The sequence below is a fragment of the Phyllostomus discolor genome, chromosome 8 (genome assembly GCF_004126475.2).
Source record: "Phyllostomus discolor isolate MPI-MPIP mPhyDis1 chromosome 8, mPhyDis1.pri.v3, whole genome shotgun sequence".
NCBI classification, from domain to species: domain Eukaryota; kingdom Metazoa; phylum Chordata; class Mammalia; order Chiroptera; family Phyllostomidae; genus Phyllostomus; species Phyllostomus discolor.
In genome coordinates this window covers 48907038-48934512 of record NC_040910.2, presented here as the reverse complement: position 1 = coordinate 48934512, position 27475 = coordinate 48907038, and the positions used below count along the sequence as shown (strand labels likewise).

General features: G+C 52.5%; 1 protein-coding gene across 2 annotated transcripts; it reads right to left on the bottom strand.

Annotated features, from left to right (window-relative positions):
- Positions 1-569: 569 nt before the first annotated feature.
- KLHL26 (kelch like family member 26) lies at positions 570-27142 on the bottom strand. Of its 2 annotated transcripts, XM_028520308.2 has the most exons (3): positions 26938-27142; positions 5376-5558; positions 570-3388 (listed from the first exon to the last, which is right to left on the bottom strand). In XM_028520308.2, exons 1-3 carry the CDS (start codon positions 27003-27005, stop codon positions 1807-1809), a joined length of 1833 nt encoding a protein of 610 aa, XP_028376109.1. In that variant the 5' UTR covers positions 27006-27142; the 3' UTR covers positions 570-1806. The 2 variants fall into 2 exon arrangements, with proteins under 2 accessions (XP_028376109.1, XP_028376110.1); XM_028520309.2 differs by lacking the exon at positions 5376-5558.
- Between the last annotated feature and the right edge of the window lie 333 nt (positions 27143-27475).

The following is a 27475-nucleotide window of genomic DNA, read 5'->3' as shown; positions in this document are numbered from 1 at the left end:
CCCAAATGGGGACCGAATTCACAGGCCAGGCATGTGCCTTGACTAGGAATCAAATCGGCAACCTTTCACTTGGTGGGACAACATCCAACCAACTGAGTCACAAAGATCAGTGACTTCATGCTTTGTTTAGGCCTGCCCTTCCTTTTCTGTGTTGCAGTCTCTGGGTAGAGGGGCTCCATAGCCACATGATCTTGCACCCCAGGCCTGAGCATATGGAGGCAGAACCTGAACATATGGAGATAGAACCTGCTAAGGCTGGGAGTTGGCTGGTGGCAGGGGGCTGGGCCACCAGGCACATGGAACAGCCTTGAGAGTCACTGGGGCCCACTGGGTTTGCCATCTGTCTTACCAGTGCTGAATAGTAGTCCCGGCTCCACTTCCCACTGCCCTCACTCACACCCCTAAGCTAAAGACTGGCCCCCCTTCTAGCTCTTCTGCAAGGATGGGAAAGGGTGAACTGGGAGAGGGGCCCCCAAATGCCCTGAGGACAGGAGGAATCTGTGACTCTCCAGGAGCTGGCTGTGGTTTTTCCTTCCTATCAGGCTCCACAAGCTCAGTGCTGGGCCTGCTCCATCTTTCACCATAACATTTTTATTAAATACAAGGAAAATATTAGGAGACGACGTCTGCTAAGGTATGAGGTTAATTCTTTACACAGCGAGTGGGTCACAGAGACATGACATCAATCATCTGTTAGCAGTAGAGAGACACTTTAAGTTGCCCCAAGGGTACAAATCCCATTTATAAGACAGCAGTGCTGGCTGCTTTAAAAAAAAAAACAAAATGGAACAACAGAAAAAAAGGTTTAGAGACCAAAACAAATGCAGCCATAAATGCTGTGAAGCCCTTGAAAAGAAAGGTTCCCATCTGCCTGACTTTCTGCACTGGTAGTCTTGAGCCAAGTGGCACTTCGACCTGAACACAGGACCGAGGGAGTACAGGGCTGGAGAGTGGACAAAATAAAAATCCTTGAACAGACCTGTGGAATGCAGACGTACTGAGATTCTAAAGCAGCATCCTCTTTCATCTGTGGGACAGGGACATTGGCCCAATTCTCCTTAGGGCCCTCCACGTTGCCCAGTGGGAGGCCTGAACCTATAAAAACCATCTCCAGGAGGTGGCTATGGTTTTTCCTTCTGAAAGCAAATGAACAAACACCCTGAGGGTCTCAGACCAAGGACAGGAGTAGGGGCAATTGCCGACCCTCCCTATGGCCTCCCTCCCACTCAACAGCTTGGGCTCATTTGGGAGACAGAACTAACTACCCTTGGTCATCACTTCGATCTGGGTGCTTCCAAGCCCCTCCTGCTCCAAGGGGTCCAAATGACAGAGATGTGGGGTGCAGTTATTTTAAAACACACAAGCACAAGAAACTTGGGAGGAGGAAAGTGGCATACCATGAATTTGGAATGACACTAATGAGCCCTCATCTGAATGTCTGAGACTGCCAGGCTGAGGAGTGGGAGAGAAGTGGGGCATGGTAACACTCCCGATTCCCGATTACTGCCCCTGAGTGATGACCCTGTGCAGATGAGAAAACTGCCTCAGGCTCAAGTTTTCTGCCATAACATGTCTGCCTCCTCACTGGCAGGCTCCCTGGGCAGGCACAGAGCCAAGCTCTGCTTCAGGAAGGAAGGACCCTAGGAAAGAGGCTTATCAACACAGAGGGCCTACATGGCCAGCCAGGGGTGGGTGGTCAAAGGTTTGGGGTCGGGGTGATGAGGTTCTCCATAGGATATGTGCTCACCAAGCCTCTGGCAAGAACAGCATGCAGCCAGGTCATGGCAAGAGGGGGTGTCCTAGGAGCTACCTCCTGCTCCCAGCACGAGGCAGCAGGACTGAGGCACAGGCGATGCCTGCAAAGGACTCAGGGAAGTGCAGGTCACGTTCCCACTCGTCCGTCTCAGTATTATACACCTGCACAATGCCTGTCACGTTGTTGAGGCGCCAATTATAGCCCCCAACAACATAGATTTTCCTGTCCAACAGGCAGCAACCAGCCTCTGACTGGCCAGCCCTCATGGGGCTCACGCTGGTCCACTGATCAGTCTCAGGCACATAGTACTCCACAGCCAGCACATCAAAGCAGCGGTCCACATGGTCCATGCGGCCACCCAGGGCATAGATGCGGCCACCAGCCCCCACCATAGCGTGCAAAACTCGGGGCTCACTCATGGGTGCCTTAAACTCCCACTGGTCGGCTGCAGGATCATAGCAGTGCAGTGCCTTCTTGTCATCTACCGAAATGCCATAGCCACCTGAGATGTAGAGGCGGCCCCCAGCCGAGGCACCTGCATGGCCCCAGGTGCGGCGCTTCAGTGAGCAGGCATAGCCCCACTCATTGCGCCTCGGGCAGTATCTTTCAACTGAGGCCAGGCTGCCAGCTCGGTTGCGGCCACCCGTGGCATAGACCATGCCGCACAGTGCATTCAGCTGGAACTGGATGCGGCTCTCCTGCATGGCTTGCAGACGCAGCCACTGGTTCAGGTGCGGGTCATAGCGGTAGCAGGTATCTACTGCACCTTCACCACTGCGGTACTGTAGGTGCTGACCCCCAGCCACGTACACAAAGTTGTCCAGCACAGCCACGCATGTGTGGCTGCAGCCCACCTCCATCTCTGTAAGCTCGCAGAAATGGCGGGCTCCTGGCTCAGGCAGCTGGTATACTTTGCTGCTAACAGCATGGTCACTGTCAGTGTATGGTGTGCCACCAAAAGCCACCAGAGAGGGTACGTCAGAGCGCACAACTGTGCGAGGGGACTGCATCTCGTGCTGCCGAAAGGGCAGCACCTGGTAGTTAAAGGCCTCTAGCAGGTACTGACGGCACAGCACGTCCTCCACCATGAGGTCCAGTGTCTGCACACTGTCCACCAGGTCAGACGAGTGCATGAGTGGGAAACGGATATGGCAGAGCACGTGGCTGGCCCGTGGCCGCCGGGCAGGATCATGCTGCAGCCAGCGGACAGCAGCACGGAACAGGTCAATCTCAGCGCAGCTTTGTAGCCGGTTACTCTGCAGGAAGAAGACAAGGCGTTCCAGTGGCAGCTGCAGGAAGTCCTCCTCGGCAGCAATCTGCAAGAAGTGCTGGAAGGTGAAGGCATCCACAGACTCTTTGAGTGAGGCCAGGCTGAAGGTGGTGGCCATATGGCCGATGTGCAGGCAGGTCTCCACGCTCATGGCGGCCTTGAGGAACTCCTCACACAGCTCCACCACTGGCAGCATCTGCAGGAACACAGCTGCACCCAGCACGTCCTGCACACAGTCCAGGTCCAGTGTCACCTCGGCGCTGTAGGCAAAGTCAATGATGTGCCGTAGGCCGCGTGCTGACAAGCCCTTCAGCTCAATGATGTCCTGACTTGCCTCCCTCATGCCACCTGTGAACATGGCCCTAAGGGTCGGAAACACAGCATGTGGGTTCAGGGCACTGAGGGACATTGTGGTCACTGGGATGGCCTGGCCCTGTGACACAGGCTTGGCCCACCAGGGGAAAGCAGGCCAAGTGTACATTAGAGACACGCAAAAAGAAAAGAAAAAAAAGTTTAATCCATTCCAAGTCACGCACCTTCCTACCAACAGGAACTCTGTACTCTGTCCTGGTGGTGGGGCACTGCCCAACCCTACCCAGATGTGTGCAGCACTGGGGTAGGCTGGTTTGGGGAGTGGGGGCCAGGTCCCCCTCTGACCCCTGCTCCTGGCAGGGTAGTGCCCCTGGCAGGGCAGTGCGGGAGGAGGCCAAACCTTAGTTTTGGCTCTAGGGAGAAGTCTCCAACTCCACCTTAGTGTCCAGCAATGAGGACCAGTCCCTTAATAAGATCAGGAAATACAATGGGGGAACAGCAGGGGAATGCACACCATAGTTCATAGAGTCCACTCCCTCCCCAGCACACTCACCTGAATAGGTGGCTCCACCTTCCCCTGCCTGAGTCTCAGCCACTACCGTACAGGAATAGTAAGGCAGTAAAGGTCTCAGGTTGAGCACCTATTAAAGGACCCCAACTGGGGTCTCTGATGTATCCAGAGAAAGGCCCAAGTAGTCAGGGAAGCTCCTAAAAATGGCCCACAGGAGTCCCAGACCACTGTGAGACCTCCTAGTGAGTGACCCCAGGTCTGTCAGCTGTATTTTCCTGCTCTGGGACATAGAACCTGGGTCACAGCCCTTCACAGCCTTTGTTGGGGGGCTCTCCACCAGGAAAAAGGGCGAGAACCCCAGTGCCTGCTAGGAGTTCATAGGAGGTTCTAGAAGATGGTGCAGGGAAGGTTCTTTCACAGGCAAACTGGCCTTTCATCGTAACTCTGACGGCCACAACAGCTGACTGAGGGGAGGGAACTTCCCTTAGCCATTTACTAACAGATACCTGTTACTCAGTCACCCCTAGTATGGGCCAGGCTCAGGTGATGCCTTGGGACCACCAACTAACAACTGCCCAGCACTCCACGAGGCAGTGCCACAGCCCTTCCAAGAGCAGTGCTTTGCCAGCCCCAGGGCCCTGCCCCTTCTTGTCCCTGTGAGTCCCATCAGCCTGTCGAAGGCAGAAGCAGTCATGGCGACGAGAGGGAGCTTTGCCTTTTAAGGCCTCACCAGCTGCAGTACCAGCGCAAAGGAGCCTTTAAAGGGCATTTCTGGCTGGGGCGGCTCGCCCGTCCCCAAATCCAGAATAAAAATAGAAGCGGCGCCCCAGATGGCTTGGCTTTTCTAGCTCCCCAGAAGGGCCTCATTGAGCCCACAGGGCGGGCAGTCGGAGGGCAACTGGGCAGGGGAGAGATGCAGCCTGTGGTGTGCACCAGGGGTGGGGCTCTGTGAGATGGTGGCAGGGATGCCTTGGCCATCACCGGCAAAGTAGGGCCAGAGAACCTACCCCCAGAAGGGAACTTCCAGGAAAAGGTTTTCACAGCAGACTGATCCATGCACCTGGCAAGGCCTCGCCTGTCACATAGGGACTAGAACAGAACCTGGTACACTCTGGGGCCACTATTGGGGAGTCCCTCCTTTCCTTCGTCCTGAGTACAGGTATCACTAGGGCAGGGACTTGTGCCAGTCTTCTCCCTGCTGGATCCGAGGCCAGCACAGCACCTGGCACACTCAGGTGTCAAATAAAGACAGTGTGGATATATGGCCAAGCTCTGACATCCCTCAGGGCAGAAGCTGCTAACTGGGTGCCCATGGGCCACCTCTGTCCCCCAGGTATGTTCTTGCCTGTGCAATGTCCCCAAAAAGTTTTAAGTAAGTTGCAAATCTGGGAAAAGCAGTAGGTCTACTGGCCATTAGGCCAACACCAGCCACCTTCCCTCATAGCCATCCCTCCCTGGATGGTGCTGAACTTGCCCCTCTCGGAAGGGCCTGCACTCTCCAGCCCACACCCTGAGCCTGTGCTAACCTGAAGTAGTCACTGCAGGCAGCCAGGACCACCTTGTGCGCATGGAAGGTCTCTCTGTTGACTGTGAGCACGACGTCCAGGAGCTGGCCCTGTGAGCGAAGTGTGGCCAGGCCCTGTAGGAGGCTGGTGCTATGGCCAGGCGCTGAGAAGGTGCACTTGAGGGCTCCGTTCTTATCGGCCATGCTGTGGGAGAGCAGGGTGGAGTTCGAGGCTCAGAGGTCTCAGGGCAGGCTGGTCTTAGCCCAGGGACCCTGGGCAGCTCACCCAGACTCTGAAGCTGCCGCAGGCACAGGCGAAATCACCAGAACCAGCCCCAGGGAAGGAGAAACAAAACTTGGGTCTCAACTGTGTCTGCTACCTACCCACTGACTAGCCTTGGCAGTGGATGTCATTTGCCAAGTGATAATGGCAGGATTTCACATAGGAACCGAGGAGACCACATGTCTCTTTTTTAAAAAATTGAGGTGAGATTCACATAACATAAAGTTTACTACTTAACATGTACAACTCAATGGTATTTAGTACATTCACAATGTTGTATAACCATCACCTCAATTTAATTCCAGTCCATTTCCATCATCCCAGAAAGAAACCCCATCTCAATTAGCAGTCACTCCCATGCCCCCCATTCCCCTGTCCCCCTGTCCCATCCCCTGGCAACCATTAATCCACTTTCTGGCTCTATGAATTTGCCTTTCTGGACATTTCATATAAATGGAATCAGACAATAAGTGTTTTTTTATGGCTTTTCTCACTCAGTATTATGTTTTCAAGGTTCATCTACATTGTAGTGTTTATCAGTGCTTCACTCGTTTTTATGGCTGAATAATATTCTACTGTCTAAGTGTGTGAGAACACAATTTCTTTATCCCTTCAACTATCTATGGACATGTAGGTTGCTTCCAACCCTCTCCTTTTCAAAACTCTATCTCATTATTTTTAATTCTAGATGTGTCTCCTGAGTGTTGCACTCTCCACATCACCAATGTCCCCTATGCCCCAGCAAGCCCCACGGATAAACCCATCTCTCTTCTACAGAGGCTGGGTGGGGTTAAGGTGTTGGCACAGAGCCCCAGTGTGAGTGTGGAGGAGGAACTACACCTGCAACTTCCCAGGAGCACTAGGCTCTAGGGACAGGGGTGCATCTCACTGTGGAGGAGAGCATGCCACCTTCAGGAAGGCCCAGCCACTCTGACACCTGCCAGCACACTTCTAGTTCCCAGCACCCTGGGGGAGGGCAGTCACACGACCACAAAGTCACAGGGAAGTTTTCAGAAGAATTTGGCTTTGGGCTGTGCTCTGTGGCTGCCTAGACAAGGGGAAAGGTCCACTGGTCCCACCTTCCAAGGACAGGAATAGGCTAAGCAGCTTGCCCATACCCCAGAGCTGTTAAGAGGATACAGCATAATCTGAATCCATTCCCGGGAGCAGCAGGCTGCATGGGATCTTCTGGTCACCTCCTGGACAGTGTGGGGGAAACAGAGCAAATTGTGGGGAAGCCACAAAACCAAGAATATCTCTGTAAGAAGATAGGTTTACCAATGGAGGCAGCTTGCTGAGAGGGTGGGGACAAGAAAAGCAGAGAATCCTATACCTCCAAATGAGGAATCAGGAGAGAAAAGAAAAATTATTTTAGATTTTTTAAATGATTTATTCATTTATTTTTAGAGATAGGGGAAGAGAGGGAGAAAGAGCGGGAGAGAAACATCAGTGTACGAGAGATACATCTGTTGGTTGCTTCTTATATGCCCCCAGCTGGGGATCTGGCCTGCAACCCAGGCATGTGCTTTGACTGGGACTCAAACTGGAGACCTTTCGGTTTGTAGGCCAGCACTCAATCCACTGAGCCACACCAGCCAGGGCTAGAATTTTGTTTTTAGGTTTTAAAAAAGAGTGATGGAAACAATCCAAATGTCAATCAGCGGATGAGTAGATAAACAAAATGTGGTATGTGTACAGAATAGAATATTACTCAGCCTTAAGAAGGAATGAAGCTGATTCACACAGCAACATTGGTGAACGTGAAAAACATGAATGCTCAGTGAAAGAAGCCAGACACAAAAGGCCACATGTTGTATGATCACATTTATATAAAATGTCCAGAATGGGCACATCCATAGAGACAGAAACCATATTCGGAGGTGTCAGGGGATGGGGAAGGGAAATGGGGAGTGATTGCTAATAGGGGCAGGGTGCCCTTCAGGGTGATGAAGTATGCTGGAACGAGATGCAGGAGATGGTTGCACAACACTGTAATTGTGCTAAATGCCACTGAATTGTTCACTTTAAAATGGTGGTTTTATATTATATGAAGTTCATCCCCCGCAAAAATACTAGAATGAAAAGACATCTGAGCCTTCTCAGGTCCTGCATAAAACCCTTCATGACCCCCAGCACCTCAGAGAAAATGAGGAGGCCCTTCATCGCTCCCAAGTCTCCTTTGCTGCTTCATCTCAGAAAACTTTAGCAGAGTGAATGCATTAGTGAATAAATGGTTTGGAGGACCCAATACATCATTTCACCCTCCAGACACAATAGGAGCAAACAATGTCATCACCTCCAGAGTCAGGCCCTAGTGGTTTGAGAAACCCCCAGGACTTCCTTCCCAGCCCATGGCTGCCCCGCTGTCCCAGCACTATGCTCCCTCTCCAGCCTCGGGCTCTCTGGAACTTGCTTTCCCACTCCTGGGACCAACACCTGCCTACAAGTGAGAGCCAGGAAGGTGAGCACCCATCTTCCCAAGAAAGCAGGAAGAATAAGAAGTCCCCTCAGCCCCAGTGCCCACCAGCTCCCAGAGCACTATAGGGAGTAAAAGGGCTGATGCCAAGCCCAGGGCATGTAGGTGGTACTGGATCCATGCAGTTGCGGGCAACCTGAGGTCCCCGACCTTGCACCTCAGTGTCCTCTCAGAGAGCCTTGGGAATGGGAGAGGGCCAACCAGGGGTAGAGGGATTTCGAGGTACTCAGAGTCTCAAAGATGTGGGATGTGACCAGGTGACACAGGATATGATAGGAGGAAGACAGCTTGTGATTGATTGAAAGGTTTCCCACCATGGGAAGCAGGAACACACAGGATTTGGAGTCCAGTGCCATCATTGTCTGGGCTGTCAATGCTGCGGGGCCTGGCATGCCTGGGAGGCTGAGTATGCAGCCCTCCTGCAGGCTACAGAGGAAAGCAAGAACAGGGGCTCAGGAGCACCCTGAGTCTCCAGCTTGGCTCAGTTGCTTCTCCCCACCAGGTAGAGGGGATGCCCACTTCACAGGTCTCCTCCTCTCCCCAGCACAGAGCAGCCAGAGCTGCTGTGTCCAGCCCATCCTCCCTGACTGCCGCGTCTCTGCTCTGACAGTTTCCCAAGACCCCACGATGGACCCAAGTCCTGAAGATATGCACAGAATGTCATTGGTTCATGGACCCTAGAGAGTCAAAGTGCCTCAAAGAGCACCCCCCCCACACTTCTCCTCTGTCCCCCACAAGGGCTACTCTCTATTGAACAGCCACTGCCAGGACACCTCCAGGAATGGAGCCCTGATGATACCCTCTGATGGGCCTCTGGGCCGCCTCAGCAAAGGCCATGCCCCACAAAAGCCTCTAAGGACCCATCAGGCACTCAGGTCCATCCTACCCCTCATCGTTTTTTTTTCAGCCCCTAGACCCTTACCTGCGGGTAGAAGGACACAGCATGAACAAGGAGTGACCTTGCCCTCACCTGGTGCACACCCTAGGCCCTGGGGAACAAAGAGGTCAAACCATCCAGAATCAGCTTCACACTGCAGCTGTGGGCATCCCAGGGAGAGGGGACAGGCACAGGGCAGAAAGCTACAGAGGCCAGAAAGTGGGGGTGCCCTGGCTTCTCTTTCCAGCCCTGCCACCCCTGTGCTTAGACAGTGATGCCCATGGGGGCTCTCCCTAGGGGGAAAAGGGCTTGGCTGCATGCTGGGTTCTGGGCCTCACTCCCTGATTCCACACAGGGCTTCCTGGCAGCCTTGCCTGGGGCCCTGCCTGCAGTGAAGGCATGCTGAGATGCCTTCCCCAACCTCCACAGTCCCGCTGGCCCCTCCGGCTCCTCCAGTCCGGGCAGGTAAGCTACCTTCTCTGTGCAGCACACTGACCTTGGGGTCAGAACAGCTGGTGTGACCCCTTGGAGCCTCCTTCCCTGGAATAGACTCGGACTCAGTAGGTCCAAGCCAGTAAGTCACCTGCATCACTAGGATCCCCTAGAGCCCAAACCAGAGCCCAAAGGTTGGGAGATGCAGATCAGTGAGACCTGCTCCTCAGGAAACCTGCCCAGGCTGTACCACAGACCTCACCTTGCCAGGCTCTGGCATCTGGTGTGAGAAGCAAAGGGAGGATTCTGACCCCTGTCCTGCTATCAGCCAACTGTGTGACTCAGGCATGCTCCCTGGTCTCTGGGTCTTTATTTTCTTGGCTGTCAAACAGGGCAGGCAGGAGCACAGATGTGACAGGGCTGTGCTGAGGCTTTTCTGCCCTCATCACCTCCTGGGAAGTAAAGGACCACAGACCACCTACTTCCACCAGCTTCCCTTTGGGCTAGGAGGTGGCAAGGCCCAATGGGGAGCTGTATCCTGTCACTACCTATATGAGCCATACATGGGCAAAATTCTAAGGGCTTACATCCTTAAAACAGCAAGACTACTGCTAGAATTTATCTCAGGGATTTATCTTTCACATGTGTAAGAGAGATGAGTGAGGACATTCCCCAAATATCATTTCTGGGGGCTGAAGATGAGAAATGAACTAAATGCCCTTCAAGGAAATACAAAGAACTATGGTGCCTTCTGATAGGGGCTGCCTCTCAGCTGAGCACAGAGGAAGTCAGAATGTCCACAAGTGGGAGTTAAGACACCTGGGCTGGAACCCCAACCAAGCCCACTGGGCTGCTGTCTACAGGGTGTGGGCCAAGCCAAGCTACAAGTGAGTGGGAAGCAACCCTTTCTATGTACACATCCTCCTTGTGCTGGGCAAGACTCCCAGCACCCCATAGGCTGTTTCCTTCCTCTGGTCTCACAGATGGGACAACTGTCCCCAAAGCCCCTGCACTACCTCTCACAGCCTCTGGGGAACTCTGGGAGGGAGAGAGGAAACTGGCAGGGGCCAGAGTCCCACCCTGGACAGAGAGGCAGGCATGGCTGGGGGGAGGTGGTCAGGAGGAGGAATATTGGGCCTGGGACCAATGACTAAGGCCGGTCAGACAGGGGGTGGCTGCCATGGCGGGGCCACGGGCCTCCAGGAAGGCGGTGGCGGCAGTCCTGGGCCAGTCCAAGTCTCTAGGCGGCCACCCGAGCCATGGTCACCAGGACTGAGTCATCGGAGCCAGTGCGTCAGCAGCTGGTCAGGGTGTCTCTGGGGGCCTCTCACTGCTGCCCCAGCTGACCCTCTGCCTGCCTGTATCTGGGCTCCAAGAGGCTGCACGTGCCCCCACAGATCTGGCCTGGGCTCAGAACTGTCCCGATCCCCTACCCCCACAATTTGCGCCCTAGCACTGTCATTGGAAACCTCTGGCCAGGCCCAGGCCTGTATTAGACATGGGAACACAGCCCCTGCCTCCTTCGGGGTTTCCCTTGTGCCAGGGCTGATGGCCCATGGAACAGGGCAGAGTAAATGCCCCCAGAGAGACCACCAATGGCAGGATTGCCGCAATCTCCCAGGGGACCCTAGTCACTGAGCCCATTGTTCCCTGCTGGTGCCCCTACATGGGCTCCTTTCATCCAGTCCTTCATGGGGTCACCCCCTGCCCAGAATATATCACAGACTGGAGGCCTTGCCTCAGGTTCAGGTTCTGCTCTGCAGAGACCCAGCACGAGGCAGGCCTGCACAATTCAGAGAGACCACAGGAAGTGCAGAGCCACAGGGCTGACGGAGCCCCATGGTGGAGGTGAAGACTCTCCTCCTCCTGCCCTCGCCCACTGCTGGCCCTGGTCTCCATGGTCAGTTTCCCAACCCTACAGGAGATCCCCAAAGCCCCAGAACAATTCTTTTCATTGGAATGTCAAAAAAAAAAAAAAAGGCAAGAACAAGAATTTCATGGAAACATTTCTTTGGGGTTTTGTAAAATCCTTTCCCACCCCCACATGGAGCCCAAAGCTCAGGCCAGAACAGAGTCTGCCGGTATTGCCCCTTTAACATACTGTTCTGACATGCAAATTCCCTCACTTCCCCTCAAAACGGAGAGCACTTCCACTTCCAAAGCCAATTTTGGTTTTATTGTCCATGTGGCTCCAAGGAGCACAGCAGCACAGTGCAGCTGGTTGGCTCGTAACCCGGCTGACGTTGTACCAGGGAGTTCAGCCACTCCACCCAAGGTCCCAGGGGCATCAGTGGGGAAGATGCTGTGCTTCAGGGGGCAGAAACCCAAAGAGGGGGACAGAGGTGGGGGGAGAGAGACCCAGAGAGAAAGAGGGACAGAGATCCAGAGAGAGAGGCAGAGACCTGGGTGGGGGGTGGGGGTAGACCCACAGAGAGAGTGGAATAGAGACCCAGAGAAAAAGCGGGGACAGAGACCCAGAACAGGGAAATCGGGCTCTAGAGCTCTGATGAGACTCTGGCAGCCTGCTGGACCACCTCTCCACCCTATTTCACATACCTCCCTCCCCCACCTTCTGTCCAGCCACATTAGAAACTCTGTGCCTTCCCCCTTGCATCCCCTCTGACCCTTCACAAGGCAGGCCCACTAACTAACCACCTACTGTAAGTGGTTCTTCACATACAACCTCATGAATCCCCTACCAGCCCAGGAGGACAGGACAACAAGTGTCCCCTTCAAGGCAGAAGACAGAGGCCCAGCAAGGCCCCTAAGCCTGCTCACTACAGTGCAGCCTGCTGGCTTTGCCAAGGCCACGACTGGCTCCTGGGTGCACAGCTCCATGGGTAAGAGGTGCACCAAAGCCAGAATCTCACACACCCCACAGAGGCAGATAGCCCAGCCACTGTTGCCATGGTTGCAATATTTCACAGCTCCAAGTACTATGCTCGCAGCCCAAGGATAGAGTCTCCGTGATTTGGCACCCTGCACTGGCTCAGAGCCTGCACACTCACGTCAGCGCCTCTCTCCTGGGACTGCTCTGCAAGGGTGGCTCTGCCTCCCTCATCCCCAGGAGGCAGCAAGCCCATTCCTGGGGCCATCCCTACAGATAAGGGGCAGCTCCTCCTGAGATGCCTACAGTTAGTTCTCTGGCAGGTCTTGATCCCTGGACTTGCAGGGGTAATAGAGGAAAGCTCAGGACTTCTGGGTGGACAAGCATGGAGCCCAGGAGCAGACGAAGGTTCCCACAACACTGTCCCCGCAGGCCAGGACACCAATCCACAGGTAACGACCCAGGGGGAACAGAGACCCAGAGAGAAGGAGACAAGAGACCAGGCAAGTAGGAGAGATGGAGACTCAGAGAGAAGGGGTTAGAGACAGAGAGACAGGGACAGGGATCCAGAGAGAGAGACAGAAGAACCCAGCCAGGGCCCCAGAGTCCATGTCCTCCAAGCCTGGAATCTCTCCATGGCATCAGCAGTTAAGTTGCCTATTTCTCCCTCCTGGTCATCATGCTGGTTATTCTCAGACATATGCAAAATTTACAATAGGCTGCCCAGCTCCATGCCAGTTTGTGCACCCTATCAGTGGATCTTTGTACATCCAGAGAGGGCAGGTGTGCCAGGCCGACAGGTGGGGGCAGAGCCTAGTGCATTCCCTGCAACTTGCCCTGCCTCCTCCAAGAGCCAAAAGCTGTGGACATGGCTCAGACCCATGGCCAGACCCAGATCCCTTGCCTGCCCTAGGAGCACATTGCCCACAGAAACCCCCTCACTGAGCCCTGCAAAGGAGCCCCAGGCTACAACGCCCCATATCCCCCAGTCTTCCTCATGACATCACCATCTGGAGCCATCGCTTACATGTATAGCCTTCACTTCTGCCTGTCTGTTCTTGGTGGGCAGTGACAGGGTGACAGAAGAGAGGGGGTACAGGGGAGTGCCCAGCAGGAAGTACTGTGCAACCTGCTGGTTCCTGGGGCTGGCACCTCCTGAGAGCCCCATGCAACAGCCTGGAAGGCTGAGGCTTGGGAGGGTGGTGGGGAAGGCTGGCAGGTTCTAGAATTTGCATTAACCTCAAAAGAACCTTCATGAATCCTCTTGAGGACCCTCGGGGTGAGAAAAACTGCTCATCCTGCCCTGCCCTGTGTGTCACCAGCTCCTGCCCTGAGGCTGACCAAAGACCCCTCGTGCACAGAGCCTGGCATAGGGTGGCCCCCTCAGTGCCAGCTCCACTGAAGACAAGCACTGCCAGCTCAATCATCTTGCCCTTCTGTGACTGTGACAGGGACAAGTGGCACAAATCCCCATGTTCCCCCAATACACACTGGGTCAGAGTGGAGTGCTCCACAGATACCACCTGCTCTCCTGCCAGCAGTGGGGTATAACGTCAGACCTCATCACCCCCTGTCAGCATTTCCTGTTGTCCTCCACAGTCTCACAGGTGCCACTGTGAACCCAGTGCCCCTCAAACCAGCCCAAGACCTCCTGTCCAGTCTCTGTGCTCTCACCCCAACCTCTGACTGATGCCCCTGGGAGCCCAGGACAAGTGGGGCTCATGTGGGACCACTAATGATGCAGAAGAGAATCATATGGGCAACACCCAGCATTCCCAGACTTGCCCAACTCTGGCCACTTCTCAAGGCTATGAAGAAAGAAAAGGACACCCAAACCCAACTTCCCTTGCCAGCATCCAGCTCTCCACCTCCACCCTTCCCTGTCCTGGTAAGTGGGAACCTATTCCATGCAGGGCTATGGGCTGGGTGGTACAGACCTGGTTCCCAGCTTATTTCTCAGTGGGCAGTATGGCAAGGGGGACACAACTATCATCACCATCTTGTAGACAAGGCAATAAGGCACAAAGGTCAGACAGAGAGGTCTAAGGCCACATAGCACACAAAAGGCCTGGTTGGTGTCAGCCTCTCTGTAGCCTCAGGTGGGTGGACGCCATGATCACTGAGACCACTGGCCATGGGCACTGAGCTATGAAGTGGACATGGAACCGGACAACATGAAAGGCAGGGTGTAGTTCCTTGGTGCAGGCCATGGCAAGGGTGTGCATTAGCCCACTAATCCTCTAGCCTCTGTGTGAGAGATTGCCCCACTTTTCCAGGTCACACTGGAAGAGCCTCATCGAGGCCTTTCTGAGCCCCCGCCCCAACCTCATTCTATTTGTTTTCCTAACTCATTGCTCTGCCCAGCCTATCTCCCCAAGGCTAAAACAGGAGGCTTACCAGGGCAGGATAGGGTGGATTCTGGCACCTGGCACTATGCCCAAAATGTGCTCAGAGCTGCCACACTTGTCAATTGGATGCTACATAGAGGGGAGGGATAGATGGATGGATAGGTGGGTGGATGGATGGGTGGGTGGAATGGTGGACAGGCAGGTAAATAGATGGGTGAGGTAACAGATGGATGGCTGTTAGGTGGCAGCACTGGCTAGAGCTGACTCACATATCTGCTCACTGCAGATCTCTACTGCATGCATCTGCTCGGTTCCCTCCCTCCATGTACCCTCCTGGTCCAAGTCCTGGGACTGGGTATGTTATCTTTTGACTGGGCTCAACAGGAGGCCCTCAGCAAGATTCTCTCTTGGGCATCTGGTCCCTACATTTTGCTCAGGCTGTGCCCCCTGTTGAAGGGCCAACTCCTCCTGCCCTCTCACCCTCATCCTTATACTGCACTTCCAAGTCCCCAACTCTTCCACGTTCCTCAAAGCCTTCACCTCTAAGTCTTCTCAAAGCAGGTTGCCCCATGGTCTCCCTTGCCCTCAGACCCCAGCCAAATCTCCCTACAGCTTCTCTTACCCCTCAAAGTCTAACTGGGGCCCCCATGTGACGAGTAGCAGGGGCAGACTAGTGAGCAGGTCTCAGGCCAAGGCTTTGCTTGTCCCAGGCCCACCCACTGACTCAGCGCTGATCCCAGTAACAGGCATCCCCCCACATTATCCCTACTGCACTGGGCTTGGAAATGGAGCCACCTGAATGGGCAAAACCCCTTCACTCTACAAATCAGGCAAGTATGTGCATGACTACACAGCCCCAGAGCACCGTTCAGAAACCCAGTGACATTCCAGTGCTGCCAAATTCCAGTGTCTCAGAGCCCAGCCTATCTGCCTCCCCTGGCAGGACAGGTATTGAGGCCCTGAAAGGGACGGTTCTGCCAAATGGTATGGCATGAATTCATGCTCAGCAGTGCCAGGCCTGACACCGGCAGATAGCCATGAGGACAGCTCAGCCAGGCCCTTCCAACAGCAGCACAAATTTAGGCATCAGAAGGGACCTGTAATGTATATCTTCATTTTAGGGGGTGCCAACATCCCTCCCCTCTTCTGATAAGGACCTCCTGTTTCTTCAAAGAACCTCCTATTTTCCACTCTCAGACCCAGTGGTAGGGATCAGGACACGCCATTCCTGGACTGGAATGGGAGACTCATGACTCAGCCTGGCCAACCAAAGCCTCCCAGCCCCACTGATTGGTCCCAGGATAGGGGTGTGACCCAACCAATCCAATCAGAGCCTTCCCTGGGAATGGAGATTTGCCTTTCCCCTGATTCTGGGATGGTGGGAAGCAAGGTGGGTTCACCTTGCCCAGTCAAGAGGGAAGACAGAGCCCTGGCTGGTGTCGCTCGGTGGATTGAGAACTGGCCTGCGAACCAAAGGGTCACCAGTTCAATTCCCAGTCAGGACACATGCCTGGGATGTAGGCCAGATCCCCAGTTGGGGATGCATGTGGGAGCAACCACATATTTATGTTCCTCTCCCTCTTTTTCTCCTTCCCTTCCCCTGTCTAAAAATAAACAAAATCTTAAACAAAAACAAAAACAAAAACAAAAACAGGGAAGACAGAGATGAGAAATGGGAGTCATTGATTCTAAGAGAATCATCTGAGCACTGAATCTGAATGGACCTAAAACTAAAACATGCCCTAAACTTTTCTTTTTAATGAGAACAATTAACTCTTATTTTTTAACTGAAGACAGTGAGTTGAATTTCTGGTGCTTATAACCAAAGTGGACCTTCAATGTCAGAAATCTCAAATCCTGGCCTCCTTTCCACAACATTCCAGATGAGCCTCTGGAAAAACTACTGTGCAATTAACAATCCTCCAGCTGCCACCTCTCCCTGCACTGATTGCACACAGTCTTCCTACCCAGGGATTGCAGGGCAGGGAGGTGGAAGGGTGCAGGGAGGCAGGGAAGCCACACTGGGCAATCTCTGGGTGAGTAGGTGGTGGTCATACTCATTGTGAGCCCCGCCTACCTGCAATGAGACATTGGGCACCCCAGTAAAGGTCAGCTGGCTACCCACGCCCCCCACTGCAAAAGTTCAGCAACTCTAAATGCTCAAATGCTGGATGCATGCCTAAGGCTGGAGCTGCAAGACAGCCCATGCCTTCAGCCTTGACAAGGAAAACACTACCCATCGCTTCTGCAAGTGACTCACGTACAGCATAAACATTTGTATACTCCCAACAGCCCTACCTTAGAAGCAGGCAGGCTCCAATTATCTCCCCTTGTGACAGGGAAGGGAGGGAGATGGAAAAGGCAGAGAGAGCAAGAGACGACCACATTAAGGCAAGCACACGGTTACAACTTTAGTCCTGGAAGTTTTCCACATGGAAGCTGCCTGTGGGTCTTCAGGGAGGCTCCCTTATACGCCTGTAAGCTTATGGGCACCTTGCCACCCCCTGAACCCTGCCATGAGAGAATGCCCCACTCTTAGCTCCAATTACAGAAGATTCTGAGTGATCATGTCTCTGTTTCTGCTTCCTTTGGCAGACTGCTTCAGCTCCTAACACCCCATTGAGAGGAGAGCTCTCCGGATATCCAGCTCAGCCTGCTCCTGGTGCAGTCCGTCTTTGACCTCTGTGGAATTTCACAGTTGTCATGTCAGGAAACATCTTGGGCCTCATTGGGTAACCGCCCTTGAGGCTTTAAAAGCCCCAAGGTCCACCCCTCAAGATTTCCTCCACGCTGAGCATGTTCAATTCCGGAAGCTACTTTACTCACAGGAAAGCTCTGAAATCCCCCAAAGGTGCCGGTTACTTCCTCTGGAATCACAGTATTTTCTGGTGCGGCAAACTGGCACACCAAAACCTGTTTGCAGAGGAGGAATGCTAGGGAGGATTTGTCCTGCGCATCCTGAGTAGCCCTCTCTGGAGAGACCAGGGACAGGCGGGGCGGGGGCTGGGGGGGGGGGGGAGGGACTGGAGACCCAGGGTTAGCATGTGTTAAGAGCTCATCTGCACAGCTGCTAGCTGCTACCACAAGAAAAGGGGGATCTTCCAGTAGAAACCTGGAGGGTGGCCCCCACTTCACACTGCAGACAGCTGCACAGGGAGAATAGCCAGCTGTTTCCGTATTCAACACACAGCATTAAGATCCTACACAAAGCACACCTGCCAAAAGGTACTATTCACTGGCTTCCCTCAAATAGGGATGATTCACTGACAACATGCCTGGGAATGTGTTTCTCTTCCCAGATCCTGACATGAAATAAAGGGAGGAAGAGGAGGGTGACCCTCACCCAGCCAAGCCACGAGGTACTCTTGCAGAAGCCTCAGTCAAGCCAGCAACCCTGCCAAACTCCATCACAGATGGTTCATGAAGTACTCACTGGATGGAGTCAGAGCTTCCATGATGAAGCCCTACCTTTGGTGAGTACACATTCTTGGGGGCATGGATCCTTAGCACAGAGAATGTTCCATGAACGTAGGGCAGGGGGTGGGCTGTGGGCCATGGTGGGCAGTGGGCTATGGTAGATAGATCAGTCAGGCCCCAAGGAGGCAACACTGGGGTTATGCGAAGCTCTGGGACAGGACACTCCAGGGGGAGTTGGGTTAAAGGCCCAGGAAGGATGCTGGCCCAAGAGGAGGGCAGGGTGGTGGAAGCTGGGAGGCCTGGCAGGTGAGCCAAGGGGGGTCACATGAAGATGTGGATTTTGTTCTGAGAGTGAAAAGGTCCCTGGCAGGTGTCAGGCGGGAGAAACGAGAGAACGATGTGGGCTGATGCCCGCCTTGGGAGATCCCGCCAGAATGGGGAGACAGTAGTGCAGAGTCCAGAGGAGGAAGAAAGGTGGGAGAAGCTGCCAGGCCAGGATGTGGCTAACACAGAGAAGGAAAGAGCAAATAAGAGTGCGTATGGTGCATATGGACTCTCAAGGAGAAGCTCGGAGTCCGTAGGTGGGTGGAATCAAACTGGGGAGACTGCCTAGAGTGGCTATGACTAGTCCAAGCTCTTTTCCTGGGAGGAGGGACATTCCTGGGACCAAGAACTGCTGGCTGGAAGACCTGAAGCCCTTGAGCAAAGAGAGGCACGGGGGCTTTCTGGAACAGAGGTGGCCAGCAACCCTTGGAGGTGGGACATCCACCTCTGCCCCTCCCAGCTCTCTATGGGATGCTAGCGGGAAGAGCAGCCTCTCAGGCCAAGTGAGGCCTGGTCCTCCCCTGACTGCCCACCTACCCACAGATCCTCACCCAGCATGCACTCCTAGATCCATGGCAGAAACCTGAGAGGCAACTCCCTGTCCAGCTGCCAACACTGGTCAGCACATAGCACAAGTTCAACCTTGAATCTTTCCCAAAGCTGTGCCCTCCCCACAGCCCCAGGGTTGGTCCAGGCCCCAGCCTCTCCTGCCAGAGTGATCCTTCCAAAACACAGATCTGACCTAGGTGTCCCTCTCACCCAAATCCTGACCTCCCAGTCTCCCACCTCATCCCTCCTACCCACTCCTCTCTGACTCCCAACCCTGAAGAGGCTGTCTCCTCCACCTTCAGAACATACACACACCACTTGCCAGCACCCAGAGAACAGTTCACCTCACTCGACCCCCTTCCCCTGAGCCAACGACACTAGCCTTCAGATAACACAAACCTTCAGACTTGGCTCAACCTTGCTCCTGCGGAGGCTCTCAGACCCTTTCTGAGAAGGCAGGAACTTCCCATTTGGCCTCAGGATCATTTATGGCACCCGTGGGGTAATGACTGCACCAATGTTTCACTAACTCCCTGCTGGCACATAGAACCTCCAAGGGCAACACTGTCCCCCTCACCCACCCCTCCTAGCAAGCCTAGCATCAAACAGTGGCAGGTATACAGGAAGCATGTGACAACCACCAAGGGTAGAACAAGATGTGAATTCCATCTACATGTGGATGAATTGTTTCTGTCTGGCCCCCCCCCCCACTCTCTCTCCTTCTTCCACTTCCTTCCTCCTTCTCCAGAGCCATCAACCCCAAGTCTGAAACATGCCCAAGACCAAAGGGAGGGAGTGCAGAGGAGGCCCCATCTTTAAAGGGTCTGGGAGGGAGGAGGGATGCAGGCATAAAACCTGCACCCTGGCCTTGTTGAGCTCTCCCCTATGGATAGGCAATCAAAAATAACTGCTGTTAAGCAAAGTGAATAATACACCGGTGGGCTCCCTGGAGATGGCACAATGATAGCAGAAGCTAATAAAACCTTTCTACCCTAGTAACTATGTCCAAAGATAAGAAGGAGTCCCGGGGGGTGGAGGAGTCATAGCCACCAGGTGGAAGCAGTCCAGCAATAAGACAGTCACAGTGCTCAGTTCAGGGAGAAGTGTGTAGTCTTCAGAGCAATTTCACATCTCAAGCTTGAGGGACCCTGCTGGGATCCTGCCTGCCACATGAGGAACAGGGGGTCCCTGAGAAGGGATGAGCTGCGTGACCCAGTCCTCCAGCACTACCAGCCCAGCACTTCCTCCAGCTCACCCCAGGCTCAACTGCTCATCCCAATACTCAGCCAAGACCCATCCAGCTTGTGCTTAGACTCTGTTCCTAGGTGCCATCTACTCTCATGTTGCAGAAGCAGCTCAGACTTGACATGTGCCATTCTCCCACTGCCCCACCACTGTCCCTCTCATGGCCATCAATTAATAATGCCATCGTCCTCCCAAATGCTCAGGCCTATTGCCACAGACTGAATGTTTGTATCCTCCCCAAAACATATATGTTGAAACCTAACCCCTAATGTGATGGTGTTAGGCAGTACAGCCTTTGGGGAGTAATTAGGTTATAAGGTTGGAGCCCTCATGAATGGGATTAGTGACCTCATAAAAGAAACCCCAGCCCTGGCCAGGTAGCTCAGTTGGTTGGTTGGAGCACCGTCCCATACACCAAAAGATTGTGGGTTCCATCCCCCGTCGGGGTACATAGTTAGGTTTCAGGTTGGATCCCTGGTCGGGGCACATGAAGGAGGCAACTGATCGAGATTTCCCTCTCACATTGATGTTTCGCTCCCCCAACTTTCCTCTCTAAAATCAATAAGCATATGCTTGGGTGAGTTTTTTTTTAGGGACCCCAGAGAACTCCCTAGACCCTTCTACCATATGAAGAAACAGTGAGAATACACCATTTATGCATCAGGAAGTAGCCTCATCAGACATCTTGATCTTGAACTTCTAGCCTCCAAACTTCAAGAAATAAATTTCTGTTGCTTATATGCCACCCAGTCTACAGTATTCTGTTTCAGCAGCCCAAATTGATGAAGACACTAACTTTTATCTTTTCCTCATCTGCCACACTCCATGATCCCCTCACAGCCCAAACAACACAGTAATAGAATGTTGACAGCATCAGGACCACAGGGCAACGTCGCTACCTCTGCACTAACACATGCACATGCAACATGCTGGGTGCCCTCTAAGCATACCCTCACCTTAGCTCACTTCTTCCAAGCTACCCTGCCCTATGGGTCTGGGGTCCTATTTTTCAGATGAGGAATCTAACACACACTGGAATGCAGATGTGTCCATGGTGTACAATGAGTATGTAGGGTCATCCTGCTCATGGAAGGAGGGACCACAGACACATGAGTGTGATGAGGCCCCTGATGCTACAGATCCCCCAGAATTCCCAAGAGGAGGAATAAAGTTCCCATGTCTGAAGGGCCAAATTCCTGCCTCTCCCTACCAGCTGAAAAGAGGATGAAGCCAAAGCAATAAGAACTGTCTCAGAAGGCAAGTCACCCCCACTCCCCCATCTTTTGCACAGGCACTGGGGAACTAGACTCTTCCAGAGCCTCAAAGCTTAGTAGACACAATCTAGGGTGCAGTCAGAGAGGACTTGTTAGGAAATCTCAAACAAGCAAAGGCCACCAAGCCAGGAGCAGACACTTCAGCTGAACTGAGCCAAAACCACTCACACTGTATCCTGGCTACAAGTTCCCATGGGAACACCTGTGGGTAACATGTCTCTCACCCAGATACCCCTACCTCACCCACCAGGAGCAGCGTGAGTCAGAAAATCTGGGCCCCACCCAGACACCTTTAGGGAAAATGGGCCAAGGAATAAGGATGCTCAAGGCCCACCATCTGAAGAGCCTCCATAGAGAGAAGGCTCTTCCAGAACTCAGCCAGCCAGGTAGCTCATTGTGATGGAATTTTAGCTAGGGAGGTTCAACTCCATGGAAAGCACCCCCTCCCCATCAAAACACCAAAACCTCCTCTCTCTTCAGGAACCTGGACATTATGGAGGGCCTGAGGTAGAGCTAGGAGGGGACCTGCTGGAGGACAAATGTCTTTTGTATGGCTGAGTCTGCAGCCAGGCCCCACCCCCCTCCTCAAGTCCCAGCTGAGGCTGCCATTTCCCTCTATCCTAGAGGTTCCGCTTGGTCATTAATGACCATCTCTACTAGGCAATGGGTTTTTTGTTGACCCCTCGAGATAGGAAGGAAAGTGAATAAGCTTTTCTTTTTCACTTTCCCCCCCTTGGTTGCAGAAGAGAGAAATTGGCACAAACCAGTTATATAATACCAGAGGTGGTTGGGGTGGGGGAGCACAGTCCCTTGAGAACCGTTTCTCACGTTGTGGGCTGCTGGAAGGGCCAAGGGAAAGGCGGGAACTGCCCCCACACCAGGTCAAATGGCAAACCCTTCATGGGACAAAAAAGGCAGATGCAGACACCTCCTGGCAGGCTGGAAAACCCGCCTCCCAGACAAGGTCAGCCAACCCCAGTCTGCAGCACTCCCACAAGTCTCCCCAAGAAGGCAAAGGACCACCCCATCCATAGATGTGACTTCCCCCTTGCCAGACTGCAAGCCCTAGAGAGTTTTTCCACACCTTACCCATCCCTCCTTTTCTCCTGTCCATGCTTCTCGAACACTTACTTCCTCTGCGTGGCCTCTGCTCCAGGTACACAAGACATGCTCTCCACCCTCAAGGCATTTACATGCATAAACACACCAAGTAGTGTTGGGTGTTGATAGCATGGTCGAGAATAAACAACAGCCTTATGATGCAGCAATTCTGGCCCTGAAGTAAAGCCCAAAGAACTGAACACAGGGGTTCAGGCGAAAACTTCTACACACACATTCACGGCAGCATTATCCAAAATAGCCAAAAGGTGGAACCAACCCCAGTGTCATCAGCTAGTGAATGAATTAACAAAATGTGGTCTGACAGAATATTATGCAACCATAAAAAGGAATGAAGTACTGATATACACTACAATATAGATGAAGCTTGAAAACATTACATGGAGTGAAAGAAGCCAGTCATAAAAAAGTTCCACATTGTATGATTCTATTCATAAAACAGGTAACTTAATAGAGACAGAAAGTAGAGGAGTAGTTGTTAGGGGCTGGGATAGAAGGGGAATGGTGAGTGACTGCTAATGGAAACAGGATTTCTGCTTAGGGTTATAGAAATGTTCTGAAATTATAGAGAGGTGATGGACACAAACAACATTGTGAATGTGCTACACACCACTTAATTGTACATTTCATCCTCTTCTCTTTATTTTTGAATTGCACATTTGACATGAATGAGTTTTATGTTATATAAATTTTACAAAAAAAAAAACAAACCCTACCACACACACACATGAGGTGACTGAAGTGTTCCTGGGGCTAGCTGAATGCAGGTAATCAGGCAGGTGGCTCTGAGAGGCCATGATCTTGGAGTGTAGAAGGACAAAGATGACTAAGGCATGGGCAAGTCATTCAACAGGCCAGTCTGGCCCATTTGGAAGAAATGAAGGAAAGAATAAATGAACAATGCTTCAAAAGCTTCTACATTTCAAAAGGTCCTTGGGAGGCTATTGTGTGCCACAATCTCCTTCAAAATCGGGTCCTCTTTCTGTATGCTCCTCTCACCATATTAGGGTTTCTTACCCTCCTCCCTACACTAGCACCACAGAAATAAGACACATACAACACACACACACACACACACACACACACACACACTCACATACACCCACCATCATTTGCTCCAGACAACAGTGATTTTTCACTGGGATGGATGGAAGGGGGTACATGGGCATCTCAGGGATGGTGGAGATGTCTTTTAAGAAAGTCCTTCCATTTAGAAAATATTTCTTAGATATGACATTAAAAGCATAATTTATAAAAGAAGAATATTGAATCCCTGGCTGGTATAGCTCAATAGATGGAGCACGGGCCTGTGAACCAAAGAATTGTCGGTTCGATTCCCAGTCAGGGCACATATCTGGGTTGCAGACCATGTCCCCAGCAGAGGGTGTGCAAGAGGCAACCACACATTGATGTTTCACTTCCCCTCTTTCTCCCTCCCTTCCTTTCTCTCTAAAAACAAATAAATAAAATCTAAAAAAAATTTAAAAACAGAACATTGATAAATTACATTTTCATCAAAATAATAATTTAATTTATCTTTAAAAGATAAATTAAGAAAATGAAAAGACAAGTTGCAGACTAGGAAAAAATATTTGCAAATCATATATCTGATAAAGAACTTGTAACCAGAATACATAAAGTCTTTTAAGAGACTTTATTAAATTTTTTTCTATATTCCCTTTTTTAAAGATTTTATTTATTTATTTTTAGAGAGGGAAGGGAGGGAGAAAGACAGAGAGAGAGAAACATCAATGTGCGGTTGCTGGGAGCCGTGGCCTGCACCCCAAGCATGTGCCCTGACTGGGAATCGAACCTGTGATGCTTTGGTTCTCAGCCTGCACTCAACCCACCGAGCTATGCCAGCCAAGAGACTTTATTAAATTATTAAAAGTCAATAAGAAGACAACTCAACTAAAAATTAGCCCCCAAATTTGAAAAGACACTTTACCAAAAATATGAATAGATAATGAAACCATAAAAAACTGTCCAACATCATTAGTTATTGGGAAGATGCAAATTAAAACCAAAACAAGATACCAGCATACACCTAGAATTGCTAAAATTAAAGACTGGCTGCCCTGGCTGGGTAGCTCAGTTGGTTAGAGTATTGTCTCAATACACCAAGCTTGTGGGTTGGATTCCCAGTTAGGGCACATATAAGAACCAACCAATGAATGCATAAATAACTGGAATAACAAATTAATGTCTGTCTCTCCCTCTCCTTACTCCCTCTCTCTACAAATCAATGATTTTTTTTTTTTTTTTTTATAAAAAGGACCCCTGGACAGGTGGCTAAGTTGGTTGGAGCACTGTCCATACACCAAAAGGTCACAGGTTCGATTCCCAGTCAGGGCACATACCTAGGTTATGAGTTTGATTCCTGGTCGGGAAGCCTATGAGAGGCAATCAGTTGATGTTTTTTTTTTTTTCTCTCTCTCTTTCTCCCTGCCCCACTTCTCTCTCTCTCTAAAATCAATAAACATATCCTCAGGTGGGGATCAAAAAAAGAATAAAAGATGGAAAACTGGATTGGGTTAATGGGTGTATGCTCATATTCTATACATTTATTTTTATTGAATTTATTGGGGTGACACTGGCTAATAAAATTCTATCAGTTTCAGTGTATAATTCTTTTTTCAAAAAAGATTTTTTTTATTTATTTATTTTTAGAGTGAGGGGAAGGGAGGGAGAAAGAGAGGGAGAGAAACATCAATGTGTGGTTGCCTCTCACACACCTCCACCGGGGACCTGGCCCACAAACCAGGCATGTGCCCTGACTGGGTATCGAACTGGCGACCATTTGGTTCGCAAGCTGGCCCTCAAGCCACACCAGCCAGGGATCGGGTGTACAATTCTGTAATATATCACCTCTATACTGTATTGTGTGTTCACCAAGTCAAGTCTCCTTCTACCACCATTTATTACCCCCTTAAAAATTTATTAAAACTCAAGGAACAGTATGGTATATAACTAATTATACCTTACCCTGGCCCCAGGTTGTCCCACCCTAAGACCCAAGGCAGACACCTAGGATTCACTCTCCCCTCTTGTCTGTTCCTGACATGCCACCTTATTCCTGGTCACCAAGCCCTGCCCAGCTACCTCCTGAATCTCTTCCCAAATCCTCTGTATCTCTAATGTTGCCCACTGGAGGCCTCCAAAGCCCAACTCACGTACCTGGGTCATCAGGCCTTTCCAGCCAGCACCAGCCTAGGTCCCCACAATGATAAATGACACCACAGCACATGAGTACTAACTTCATCATTCATCACTTTAACTGAAATGATTTGCTCGCTTAAGCTCACCAGCGAGAAGCCTGAATTTTGTCCTTGGTAAACCAAGGGTGGCCAGTTATCCTGGGGAACAGGGATGGGGAGGTCTGGGCCCCCCTGACTCTGTGCATCCTAAAGAGGAAGGAGATCAAGCTCCCTAAGGTTGGTGTTCTTCCCGAGAACCCAGAACAAGGCATGTAAACATCAAGTTTTATGCCAAACTGGGGGTTCAAGCACCCAGTCTCAGGATTTGGCTAAAGGGAAAGGAGACCTCCCTCTAACAGGAGAAAATGAATTCTGCCCCTTGCTCTGAGGGCAAGGCATTGCTTCAAGTCCTTTGACCTGGGGAAGGGGGAGGTTTAAATCTCATGGGGATGGGAAAGAGGCACTCCAAGGATGGACACTGTGTGTGTGTGTGTGTGTGTGTGTGTGTGTGTGTTGGATCTTCAGGGTTCTCTCACCATCCTCAGGCTCCCCAAGACCCACTCCAGCCCCTCAGAATCCCTGGGACTCCAGGCCCTTTCTTGCCCATCAAGATTCACTAGGACCCCCAGGACCCCTCAGCCTCCCCTCTCAGGTTTTCCCAGGCCCCTTAGGCCTCTTTCATGTCCTTAGGTTCACTTGTGCCCCCAACACCCCCCCCCCCCCAGCTTCTACAGTCCTCACCAATCCCAGGTCCCTTCAGCATACCCTCAGGACCACCTTTAGAATCCTCAGGGTCCTTTAGCACCCTCTAGGAAGCCTTGGGCCTCCGTATCAGCAAGCTCCCTTCAGTCCCCCTTCAGAGTCCCACCGAAAACAGCCTTAACAACCTCAAGACTGCCCAGGGTCTCTGTTCAGGCCCTTTCTGCCTCCCAGACCCCTTGGCATTCCCAGTTCCCAATCAGGAGGCCCTGGGTTTCCCTTCAGACCTCCAAGCCCTCCCACGCCCCCTCAGGCCCCTAGGGCCGCATGTAGACACCTCGAGGTTCTGGGGCGCCCAGCCCTCCTTCAGCTGTCCGTTCAGCAGCACCTACCTGCAGTCCCCGGAAAAACCCTTGGGCAGGCCCAGTATGCTTCCTGGCCCCTCGGACCCCCAGCACTCCCCACAGGTCACCGGGGTCTTGAGACAGGTGCTAGCCCACTGCAGGCCGGGTCTCACCTGCTAGGGCGCTCCGGGCCGGGGCCCGCGCCGAAGCCAACACCACTGCCGCCGCCGGACTCCGCCATCTTCCCGCTGCCGCCACTGCCGCCGTGCGTTCGAGTGACGGGAGCCTCACTCCAGTCCAGGAGACCGAGAGTTGGGGGACGGGGGCGGGGCGTGCTCCGCGACTGAAGGGCCTGGGCAATACTAGGGGCCAGAAGTGAGGAGAGGGCGTGGCCTCTCGGGGAGAGGGCGGAGTCTGATGATGGGCGGGGCGGGCGAGGACCGGGCCTGCTCTCCTGAGTAGAGGAGGGGCGGGGCTTCTGGGGAGGGGTGTGATCTTGTTGAAGACCTGGCAGCGGCGGAAGATTGACGGTATTGGGACTTGGGACAAGGCTCGGTCTATAGAGGGGCGGGGCCTAGCCTGGGAAGGGGCGAGACCTAGAAGGAGGTTGCAGGGTGGGGTACAAGGGCGTGGCCATTGTAGAGGCTAGAGGCAAGGGTGGGATCGCAGAGCTGCGGATGGAAGGGTACAGGAAGTGGGCTAGGGGTGGGG

What these genes read in the sequence shown, in the direction of transcription:
- KLHL26 (XM_028520308.2), bottom strand. Translation starts at nt 27,005, where the DNA reads ATGGCGGAGTCCGGCGGCGGCAGTGGTGTTGGCTTCGGCGCGGGCCCC. An exon ending in GGCCCGGAGCGCCCTAGCAG is followed by an intron (nt 5,559 to 26,937) that starts GTGAGACCCGGC and finishes GCTCTCCCACAG; the next exon opens with CATGGCCGATAAGAACGGAG. An exon ending in GCCTGCAGTGACTACTTCAG is followed by an intron (nt 3,389 to 5,375) that starts GTTAGCACAGGC and finishes TCCGACCCTTAG; the next exon opens with GGCCATGTTCACAGGTGGCA.